The sequence below is a fragment of the Scyliorhinus torazame genome, chromosome 16, assembly GCF_047496885.1.
Source record: "Scyliorhinus torazame isolate Kashiwa2021f chromosome 16, sScyTor2.1, whole genome shotgun sequence".
Taxonomy (NCBI): Eukaryota; Metazoa; Chordata; class Chondrichthyes; order Carcharhiniformes; family Scyliorhinidae; genus Scyliorhinus; species Scyliorhinus torazame.
In genome coordinates, this window is record NC_092722.1 from 130,112,462 (window position 1) to 130,124,640 (window position 12,179).

Consider the following 12,179-nt stretch of genomic DNA (forward strand, 5'->3'; position numbering starts at 1 on the left):
CGGTTCGGGTTAACGTCCATGTCTACAATATGAAAAAGTAACATGTGCCCCATGTCTGCCACAGAGAGCAGCAGGTCGCAGACACCAAAGGTCTCAATTGTTCTTGTTCCGAAATCCACCAGCAGCCCTGGCTGATCAGTGAATTTCCGTTGCACGTTCAGCTTTTGCAAAGCAGACCGATTGATGAGGTTGACTGTCGATTTAGGGTCATAGTCACATCGTATTAAAGAATTGTTCAGTACCACCATCGATTTCAATTTAGATGTAAAGCTCTCGGGAAAGTTTATTAGCGTCAATCTTCCTTAAGATTTTGTTTTCATCATTCTTGTTCGGACTCTTCGGGTTCCTCGCCGCGATGAGATCGATGAAAAACTGTTCTTCAGTGTTTATCTCATCAACTGCATCATGCACGGTCCATGGTAGGACGTGCAAAACATTGTTTTACAAAATGCCCACTAGGGCCGCACCTGGAACAGACTTTTCCAAAGGCCGGACATGCTTCGGGGCTTGTCGAGTCCCACACTTTTGGCACAAGATGGCAGCGGTGGCTCCTGTCGGCTGCTTAAACCACTGAGACCATGTTTCTTTATGACATGCGTCACAGCACTAATGGCACTGGCTTCTTCTTCCGGGTTGGCGGCAACGCTTTTTGAGCAGAGTGCGCCTATTCTCTGTGCAGCTATCTTGCCCGCCTGGCAAATCCTCACTGCTTGTTCCAGCACTAACTCATCTACCCGCAATAACCTTTTGTGGAGCTTATCATCAGCTACACCAAAGACAATTTGGTCGCGGATCAACAAAGATTTCAGGCTGCTGAAGTTGCATGACTGGGCCTTCAACCACAAGTCAGTGACAAAACTGTCAAACGATTCACCAGGTTTTTGGGTATGTTGATTGGAGGTTGCACATCATCCGTCAATAATATTGCTTACAGGCATATCACCACAGTAAGGAAACTATTAGAAACAATTCTTTTTTAAAAATAAATTTAGAGTGCCCAATTCATTTTTTCCAATTAAGGGACAGTTTAGTGTGGCCAATCCACCTACCCTGCACATCTTTGGGTTATGGGGGTGAAATCCACGCAGACATGTGGAGAATGTGCAAGCTCCACACAGACAGTGGCCCAGAGTCGGGATCGAACATGGGACCTCGGTGCAGTGAGGCAGCAGTGCTAACCACTGCGCTATTAGAAGCAATTCTGAGCGACAGAATGAATCTGCATTTTGGAAAGGCAGCGATTGATCAAAAACAGTCAGTATGGTTTTGTTAAGGGGAGGTCATGTCTGACCAACTTGATTGAATTTTTCAAAGAGGTGACCAGGTGTGTAGATGAGGGAAATGCATTTGATGTAGTCTACTTGGACTTCAGCAAGGCTTTTGATAAGGTCCCACATGGGAGGCTAATAACAAAGGTAAGAGCCCGTGGGTTCCAAGGAAATTTGGCAAATTGGATCCAGAATTGGCTGAGTGGCAGGAATCAGAGGGTGATGGTCGAGGGGTGTATTTCTGACTGACAGCCTGTGTCCAGTGGGGTCCCGTAGGGATCAATGTTAGGGTCCTTGCTGTTTGTGTTTTATATAAACGATTTAGATATAAATGAAGGAGGGTTGATCAGTAAGTTCGCAGATGAGCTGAAAATTGGTGAGGTGGTAAATAGTGAGGAGATTACAGGATGATATAGACGGGCTGGTCAGATGGGCTGATCAGTGGCAAATGGAATTCAATCCAGACAAGTGTAGGGTGATGCAATTGGGCAGGACAAAAAAGGTAAGGGAATGCGTGATAAACAGCAGGACACTGGGAAGCACAGAGGATCATAGGAAGCTTGGTGTGCATGTACACCGGTCCCTTAAGGTAGCAGACCAGGTGGATACGGTGGTTATGAAGGCATATGGCATACTGGCCTTTATTAGCCGAGACATAGAGTTTAAGAGCAGGGAGGTTACGCTGGAACTATGTAAAACATTGGTTAGCCACAGCTAGAGTATTGCGTGCAGTTCTGGAATCCATACCATAGGAGGGATGTGATAACACTTGAAAGGGTATAGAGGAGATTCACCAGGATGTTGCCTGGGCTGGAAAGTTTTAACTATGGAGAGAGATTGGCTAGACTGGGGTTGTTTTCCTTGGAGCAGAGGAGCCTGAGAGGGGACATGATTGAAATGTATAAAATTATAAGAGGCAAAGATAGAGTAGACAGGTAGAAACATTTTCCCTTGGTACAGGGATCAGGAAGAGAGATCAATGACCAGGGGACATATATTTAAGATAAAGGGCAGGAGGTTTAGAGGGGATGTGGGGGAAAACCTTTTCACCCCGAGGTTGATGGCAGTCTGGAACTCGCTGCTAGAATGTTATGAGGCAGTGACCCTAATAACATTTAAGAAATATTTAGCTGTGCTCTTGCAATGCCAAGGCATACAAGGCTAATGGCCAAGTGCTATAAAATGTGATTAGGATAGGTAAATGGTTGTTTTTGACCTGCGCACTCAATGGCCCAGAGTACCTTTTCTGTGCTGTAGACCTCTATGACCTAGCCTGTTTCCATGGACGGCCGCTTATGGATAGCTCTTTCTTGAATGGCCACGGTGAAAAGATCCTTATTGACTTCCGGTGGTGGCCATGAAGAAGTAGGTCACACATTTGGTGGCTCCCGCTCAAGAAGGACCTTTGGACCTTTTCCACGATTTTTCTCGGATCTTATTTGAAAAATCGATAGTGGATGCAACTGTGAGGATGAGTCCCACACCAGTGCATGGATAAGCGGACCAGGAGTATTTGCAAAGGAAGAAATAGCCAAACAGAGAAGGCTTGGCTTGAAGCTGCAGCGGAGAAAAGCATGGCGGACGACCGGAGTCCTGGCTTGACAATGCAGCGGTCGACGGAGCAGTTGGTGAAGTTTATCCAAGAGGGCTTCACCAAGCAAAAACAGGAATGCTTGGACCCAATTAGGGAATCGATTGCTCGGCTGGAACAGAGATTGGATGCTCAAGATCAGGCGATCTAGAAAGTGGACAAGACACTGACCGAGCATGAGGAACACCAAACAGCAATGGAGGTGGAGATGGGGATGCTGAGAGACCAGCGGAAAAGGCTCCAGGAGAAGGTGGAGGATCTAGAGAATAGGTCCCGCTGGCAGAACTTGAGGATCGTTGGTCTCCCGGAAGGGGCCGAAGGAGCGCTTGCAGGGGCATATATAGAAGGTAAGCTCGAGAAGCTAATGGGGGATGGGGCATTCACCCGACGCTTGGAGGTGGACAGGGCGCACAGAACACTAGTGAAGAAGCCGCGTGTAGGCGACCCCCCCGAGGGTGATGGTGGTGAGATTACACAGGTTCCTGGATAAGGAGCGTATTCTACGGTGGGCCAGGCAGACACAGAGCTGTAAGTGGGAGAACAGCAACCTGCACATTTACCAAGACCTGAGCGCAGACGTGGCCAAGGCCGGCCCGTCTTTGGGTCACCTATGAGGAGCAACACTTCTATTTTGAGTCGCCCGAGGAAGCGATGGACTTTTCCAGAAGGAAAGGGCTGGCAAGGGACTGAGGTGATTGAACTTTGCTGCAGTGTTCACGTTAAAAATACTTTTGTTTTTGGACTATATTTGTAATGCCTTCTGTATCGATCCTGGAGCTGCCGCATATTTTTGTAAGTTAAAGTTTCCATTTGTACTGGCGGGAGATGGAGGTGTGAATCTTTGGTGAGGGTTTTTTTCTTTCTTTTTGTTTCCTTCTGTTAACTGGTCTGAGAATGTGTTCTTTTGCATATGTGTCCGAGCGGGGGAGGGGGGAAACAATAGGCAGGAAAATGTTTGCCGCCATGGGTGGGGGCTACCAAGCTAGCTGGGCGGGCTGGTTCACGGAAGCGCAGTGGGGGGGGGGGAGAGCAGATGTTATGTTTGTTGAAGGGGGCTATTTTCACTGTGCTGTTACTGGGGGGGGGGGGGGGGGGATTGCTCTGCTGACGGGGGAGGGACTGTTGCTGGGGGACAAAAGGGAGGTCGGAGACGGGGGCTGCTGGGGGTGGGCCTGCGGGGACGCGAGCTGGAGAATGGCCTAAGAAAGGTGATGGCTGATTAGCGGAGGGGGGGGGGGGGGGGGGGGGGGGGGTGTGGTGGTGCGAGAAGCCCCCCGATCAGGCTGATCACGTGGAATGTTAGAGGGCTAAATGGGCCGGTTAAGAGGGCATGCGTGTTCACGCACTTGAGGGAATTGTAGGCGGACGTGGCGATGTTGCAGGAGACGCATTTTAGGGTAATCGATCAGACTAGACTAAGGAAGGGATGGGTCAGACAGGTATTTCATTGGGGCTGGACTCTAAGATGAGAGGGGTTGCGATCCTGTTTAATAAGCGAGTGTCATTCGAGGCGGGAAGAACAGTTGCGGATGTGGGTGGTCGGTACATCATGGTTAGCGGGAAGCTGGAATGGCTTCCGGTGGTGGTCGTGAATGTCTACGTGCCAAACTGGGATGATGTGGAGCTTATAAGAAGGATGTTGGGGAAGATCCCGGACCTGGACTCACATAAGCTGGTCATGGGGGGGGACTTCAACACAGTCATCGACCCAAGGCTAGACCGGTTGAGCTCAAGGACAGGCAGGGTGCCAGCAATGGCAAAGGAGCTATAGGGGTTTATTGAGCAGATGGGGGGGGGAGTGGACCCATGGAAGTTTGGGCGGCCGAGAGTGAAGTAGTTCTCTTTCTACTCACATGTACATAAAGTGTACTCCAGGATCACTCTTTCTACTCACACGTACATAAAGTGTACTCCCGGATCGACTTTTTCATCTTGAACAGGGCTTTACTGACGGGGGTAGTGGACACTGAGTGCTCAGTGATCACGTCTCGGATCATGCCCTGCACTGGGTGGACTTACAGGTAAGCACGGAGGGTGGCCAGCACCCGCATTGGAGTATTGGATATCGGGCTGTTAACGGTTGAGTAGGTGTGCAGGTGGGTGAGGAAATGCATCCAGAACTATCTGGAAATTAATGACACGGGGGAAGTCTCGGCTGCAATGGTCTGGGAGGCGCTGAAGGCGGTGGTCAGAGGGCTGTTCAATACGGGCCCACGGGGAGAAGGTAGATAGAGCAGAGACGGCTCGACTGATAAGGGAAATACTTCAGGTCGACAGGAGTTATGCGGAGACCCCAGAGGCAGGGCTTTTAAGGGAACGACGGAGGCTACAGGCGGAGTTTGGCTTGCTAACTACAAGGAAGGCGGTGGAGCAGCTGAGGAAGGCGAGGGGAGCGATATATGAATATGGTGAGGCGGCCAGCAGAATGCTTGCGCAGCAGCTCAGAAAGAGGGAGGCAGTCAGGGAGATTGGGAAAGTGAAGGACTGAGACGGGAACTTGGTCGGAGATTCAGCAGGGATTAACAGGGTGTCCAAGAGTTTTATGGCAGGCTATATGTCGGAACCCCCAGCTGACCCGGAAGGAATGAGGCAATTTCTGGGAGGGCTGGAGTTCCCAAAGGAGGACGAAGAGCTGGTTGAAGGGCTGGGGACCCTGATAGGGATTGAAGAAATAGCAGTAGGGCTGAAGGCCATGCAGTCGGGTAAAGCCCCAGGACCGGAGTGGAGTTTTATAAAACGTTCACTGGGATGCTGGGGTCGCTGCTGATGAGGACATTTAATGAGGTAAGGGAGAGAGGGGTGCTTCCCCCGACGATGTCACAGGCCACAATCTCACTGATTTTGAAGGACCCGGAGCTATGTGGGTCGGACAGGCCGATCTCCTTACTAAATGTTGACGCCAAACTGTTGGCCAAAATCTTGTCCTCAAGGATAGAAGACTGCGTTCCGGATGTGATTGGGGAGGACCAGACGGGATTTGATAAGGGCAGGTAGTTGGCGGCCAACGTTAGAAGACTGTTGAATGTGATCTTGATGCCCCCAGAGGGTAGGGACGTAGAGGTAGTTGTCGCAATGGACACAGAGAAGGCATTTGATCGGGTGGAATGGGATTATCTGTGGGAGGTGTTGGGGCGGTTTGGGTTTGGACGGGGCTTCATCGACTGGGTTAGGCTGCTGTATCAGGCGCCTGTGGCGAGTGTACGGATGAACAGGTTGACATCGGGCTATTTTTTGCTGCACCGGGGGACGAGATAGGGATGCCCCCTCTCCCCACTGCTGTTCGCGCTGACCATAGAAACACTGGCAATTGCGCTGAGAGCCTCAAGGGGCTGGAAGGAGGGGAGGAGGTGGAACACAGACTCTCACTATACACAGATGACCTGCTCATATACATTTCTGACCCACTAGAGGGGATGGGAGAGATTATGAGGATTCTAGGGAAATTTGGCCTATTTTTGGTTTATAAATTGGATTGGATTGGATTTGTTTATTGTCACGTGTACCGAGGTACAGTGAAAAGTATTTTTCTGCGAGCAGCTCAACAGATCATTAAGTACATGGGAAGAAAAGGGAAGAAAAGAAAATACATAATAGGGCAACACAACATATACAACGTAACTACGTAAGCACTGGCATCAGATGAAGCATACAGGGTGTAGTGTTAATGAGGGCCGTCCATAAGAGGGTCATTTGAGGCCCAAATTGAACATGGGGAAAAGTGAGATGTTCGCGATCCAGTCAAGGGGGCAGGAGAGGAGACTGGGGGTGTTGCTATTTAGAGTGGTAGGGGGAAGCTTTCGGTATTTAGGCAGCCAGGTGGCACGGGAATGGGAATGGCTACGTAAGCTAAATTTGAACCAACTGGTGGACCAAATGAAGGAAGACTTCCGAAGGTGGGACATGCTCCCGCTATCACTGGCTGGGAGGGTACAGACAGTGAAAATGGCGGTCCTCCCGAGATTCCTGTTTGTTTTTCAGTGTCTTCCCATCTTTATTCCACGGGCCTTTTTTAAGCGCGCAAACAAGGCTTTGTATGGGTGGGCAAGACCCCGTGAGTAAAAAAGGTAATGCTGGTGTATAGCCGAGGGGAGGGCGGCTTGGCGCTGCCGAACATTAGCAATTACTATTGGGTGGCAAATATAGCCATGATTAGGAAGTGGGTGGTGGGGGAGGGGTCGGTATGGGAGAGAGTAGAGGCAGCATCATGTAAGGGCACGGGTTTGGGGGCATTGGTAACGGCACCTCTGCCGTTCCCGCCGGCACGGTACTCCACCAGCCCCATGGTGGTGGTGGCAGTCCTGAGAGTCTGGGGACAATGGAGGAAACATGTGGGAGCAGAGGGAGCATCGGTTTGGACTCCAATCATCATCGGTTTGCCCCGGGGAGGCTGGATGGAGGATTTCGGAGATGGCATGGAGCAAGGATCGAGGATGGGAGATCTGTTTATAGAGGGGAGCTTTCCCAGCCTGAGGGAGTTGGAGGAGAAATTTGAATTGACAGGAGAGAATGAGTTGAGATACCTGCAGGCGCGGGACTTCCTAAGCAGACTGGTCTCAACCATCCCGCTCCTACCACCAAGGGGGATACAGGACACGGTAGTTTCCAGAGTGTGGGTGGGAGAGGGGAAGATTTTGGATATCTATGAAGAACTCATGGGGTCAGAGGAAACTCAGACCGAGGAGCTGAAACACAAATGGGAAGAGGAGTTAGGAGGAGAGATAGAGGATGATCTCTGGCCGGATGAGTTGAGCAGAGTCAACGTGTCCACATCATGCGCCAGGCTCAGCCTGATACAATTTAAGGTCATTCACCGGGCACACATGACAGTGGCCCGGATGAGCAGGCTCTTTGGGATAGAAGACAGGTGTGCAAGGTGTGCGGAAGGGCCAGGAAACCATGTTCATATGTTCTGGGCATGCCCGAAGCTTAGGGGATTCTGGCAGGGGTTTGCAGATTCCATGTCCAAGATGTTGAAAACAAGTGTGGCCCCAAGTCCGGAGGTGGCGATTTTCGGACTGTCCGAAGACCCGGGAGTCCCGGAGGAGAAAGAGGCAGATGTTCTGACCTTTGCCTCCCTGGTAGCCCGGAGACAGATACTAGTAGCTTTGAGGGACTCAAAGCCCCCGAAGTCAGAGACCTGGCTCACAAGCTTTCTCTGTCTGGAGAAAATCAAGTTTGTCCTGAGAGGGTCAATGTCAGGGTTCGCCCGGAGGTGGCAGCCGTTCGTCGACTTCTTTGGAGAAAATTAACTGTCAGCAGAGAGGGGGGGGTAGTTTAGTTTAGATTAGTGTGTAAGAAAGGTGGGACCTGTGAGGAAGACGGCCTTTGCACTATGTTTATATTTGTATGTACACTGTTTCTTCTGTTCCTGTTACAAAATCACAAATACCTCAATAAAATGTTTTATAAAAAAAAAAAAAGATCCTTATTTCAGATTTCCAGTATCCGCAGTATTTTGCTTTTATTATGAAGAGACCTTTGCCTTGAGTGCCTCCATGGATCTGGTGACTGATCAATGTAACACAGCTAACACAGGGCAGATATAATCTCATCTATTGCCACATATACTGTAAACACTGAATTCACATAATGTTTGGCTCAAAATAAGGCTGCCCATAAAATACTGAGTTAATAATTAAAGGTTCATTTTAGCATATTAATGGATCCTGAATAAATCCATTTCAGCAACACATAACATGTGTATGTTTCTTCTACAAAGAATATATATCAACACAAAGTATCATGAAATGAAAATATGGCTCTCTTACATATTAGTTAACGCACCCAGGCCTTTGAATAAGTCTTTAGGAAGGGTTTGAAGGTTGTTATTTGCCAAACTTCTGTTGAAAGCAAACAAAAATGAAAGACAATATATTAGTAACACATAATTCTTCAACTATTACCGTAGCCAATTTTCCTTCAAAACTTAGCGAAAATGGCTTACATCAGCAAAGGCAGCCTGAGCCATCGTGTTTCTCATACTAATGCTGGAAAATGTTGAAAAGCCAGTGGACCTCCTGTTTTTATTGTGCATAGTTTTTTCTTTTAATTGAAATTGTGTATGACTCAGCAGCTAACATTTCTTAACTCGATGTGTCCATAGACTCAGCCTTGGATAAATTAGGACTCTTGACCTTCAAGTTAGCTGGAACTTGTTACCTTGGCAAAGTTAAACTTAGTGATGGTTGTGGTTGGACTCCTAACCTGCTTATGTTTCCAGTTATAGTTCAGGGCTTTGATGGTTGACTTCTGTGTTTGTTGTGAAACTTCTCCCAAATAATCATATGATCAATAAAATCACTTTGGCCAATCAGAAAGCAAATAAGATCCCTGCTGTCATGTTTCAAGATTTCCTGACATTTTTCATGGATTTGAATAAATTAATTTGCTTTTTAAAATCAGTTTCAATGTTTTTTTTACTGCATACTGACAAACTTTTTTCAAAATAGGCTACTGAAAATATAGGCAATTAAAACATTACTTTTTGCAAAACTAACTTGATTAATAACGTTTTTAAAAGCACATTACATAACAGTTCAAATTTGACATTGCATAAAGTTTTTTCCAATGCAGTACATGAGGTGGCTCGGTATACTTGCTATTCCAGGTTATGTTTATAGTGTACATTCACATTTTATGACAAACATTTTCTAGTGCATAACACTAGTCCCACAACATTCTATGGCAGGAGAGCATTAGACCACAAATAAAACTTTAAAAAAGCTAACATTAATGTTGTTTCGCCACAGGATGTAAACAACAAGCAACTGATTAGAACATCTTGGTCTTCAAAAAATACTTCACACAGCCACTGTGATGCCTTTGATACTTTTTTTGGCTGTAAATTGTACTAATTCGGGTGATCAGGGAGATTTTGAAACAGCATACTGTGAGATTTTCAAGCAGCAATACTGACTGGTAAACCACTGTTGTACCTATATTAGAGAATGTACGGTAAACCTGCACTACAGGTTCGCCTGTGGCCCCTGCCTGCTGGCTCCACCCAGGAGGCGGGGTATAAATATGCATGTCCTCCTGCTCGCAGCCATTTCGCCAGCTGCTGTGGGAGGCCACACATCTGATAGCAATAAAACCTCTGTTTGGATTCAACTTTCGTCTTTAGTCAAATTGATCGTGCCTCAATTTATTGCTGTCAGTTTTCGAAGGATGGACCTCCGTATTAAACTGGATTGCCTGCAGCTGGATCCGCACTCAAGCGACGCCAGAAAGGACTTCCAGCACTGGCTAGCTTGCTTCGAAGCGTATATCAACGCAGCATCAACCCCTGTTCCGGAGGCTCAGCAGATTCAGATCTTATATTCCAGGCTGAGCTCCAAAGTCTTCCCACTAATCCAGGATGCGCCAAACTACACCGAAGCCATGACTCGACTCAAGGCCAACTACGAGCAGAAGACAAACACGCTCTTCGCCAGACACGTGCTCACTCTCAACTACCTGGTGAGTCCATAGAAGACTTCTGGAGGGCCCTAATCCCACTAGTCCGGGACTGTGACTGCCAGGACGTTACAGCCAAGGAACACTCAGATCTCCTTATGCCTTTGTGACTGGAATTGGGTCAGATATCATACGCCAGTGGCTCCATACAGCCACGTGCGACCTCGCAGAGACTAAAATGCTAGCGCTCTCCATGACGGTCGCCCTGCGCAATGTACAGTCCTACGCACCCAGCCACGCGGCCCACCCCTCCAACGCTTCGTGGACCCCACAGACAGCCGCCCCAGCGGGGGCACTGCCCACCCAATACGCCTGCGCTACATGCTAGCCAGCGAACCCCGGGGGGCCCCAATGCTATTTTTGCGGCCAGCAAAAGCACCCCCACCAACGCTGCCCGGCCCACCGTGCCCTTTGTAAAGCCTGCGGGAAGAAGGGCCACTTCGCTGCGGTGTGCCAGGACCGCTCAGTAGCCGCGATCGAACCCCCCCCCCGTCACAGACAATGGGCGCCGCCATCTCCTCCTCCCCCCCAGACCACGTGCGACCAGTGGCGCCACCATCTTCCCCTCCGCGCAACACGTGCGTTTCATGGGTGCCACCATCTTGTCCCACCCCGCAACTTGCGTTCCATGAGTGCCGCCATTTTGTAACCCGCAAGATCTTCGGGCACCGCCATCTTGTCTACCCCTCATGGGCACCACCAGCGTTCCAGGACCTGAACTCAACAGCCGCCCCATTACCTGACGACCAACCAAGGCTCGCCTCCACGTCACTCGAACAGTCTCGCCCGCATAAACTGACCAACGCATCCACCAGCGTGAAAGTCGACGGCCATGTAACCTCTTGCCTGCTGGACTCCGGCAGCACCGAATGTTTCATACACCCGGATACGGTAAGGCGCTGCTCCCTCACGATACACCCCGCCAATCAAAAAATCTCCCTGGCCTCCGGACCCATTGCGTAGTGATCCGGGGGTACTGTACGGTCACGCTCACGGTCCAGGGCGTAGAATTCCACGGCTTCCGACTCTACGTTCTCCCTAACCTCTGCGCTGCACTAATCCTCGGCCTGGATTTCCAGTGTAACCTCCAGAGCCTATCCCTGAATTTCGGCGGACCCTTACCACCCCTTACTGTGTGCGGCCTCGCGACCCTAAAGGTCCACCCACCTACCCTTTTTGCCAATCTAACTCCAGATTGCAAACCCGTCGCCACCAGGAGCAGACGGTACAGGTCCCAGGACAAGACCTTCATCAGGTCTGAAGTCCAGCGGCTGCTTCAGGAAGGCATCATCGAGGCCAGCAACAGACCCTGGAGAGCTGAAGTGGTAGTAGTTAAAACTGGGGAGAAACACCAAATGGTCGTGGACTACAGCCAGACCATCAACTGGTACACGCAGCTTGACGCGTACCCACCCCCACGCATATCTGACATGGTTAACCAGATTGCACAGTACCGGGTCTTCTCAACGGTAGACCTGAAATCTGCCTACCACCAGCTCCCGAAACCGTAAATCGGACCGTCCATACACCGCCTTTGAGGCAGACGGCCGCCTATACCACTTCCTTAGGGTCTCCTTCGGTGTCACTAACGGGGTCTCGGTCTTCCAAAGGGAGATGGACCGAATGGCCGACCGGTACGGTTTGCGGGCCACGTTTCTGTACCTAGACAATGTCACCATCTGCGGCCATGATCAGCAGGACCATGACGCCAACCGTGCTAAATTTCTCCGCACCGCTACTCTCCTATACCTCACTTACAACAAGGGGAAGTGCGTGTTCTGCACAAACCGCTTAGCCATCCTCGGCTATGTGGTCCAGAACGGAGTTCTGGGGCAAGATCCCAAACGCATGCGCCCCCTCATGGA

The 12,179-nt window shown here is 49.6% G+C and overlaps 1 protein-coding gene across 2 annotated transcripts in view; it reads right to left on the reverse strand.

Annotated features, from left to right (window-relative positions):
* lgi1b (leucine-rich, glioma inactivated 1b) overlaps positions 1-12,179 on the reverse strand; it is a 69,848-nt gene that overhangs the window by 19,760 nt on the left and 37,909 nt on the right. For both annotated transcript variants that reach the window (XM_072479054.1, XM_072479055.1), the window contains one exon: positions 8,628-8,699. In XM_072479054.1, coding sequence (XP_072335155.1) covers positions 8,628-8,699 — 72 coding nt within the window. The remainder of the gene's footprint in view (positions 1-8,627; positions 8,700-12,179) is intronic.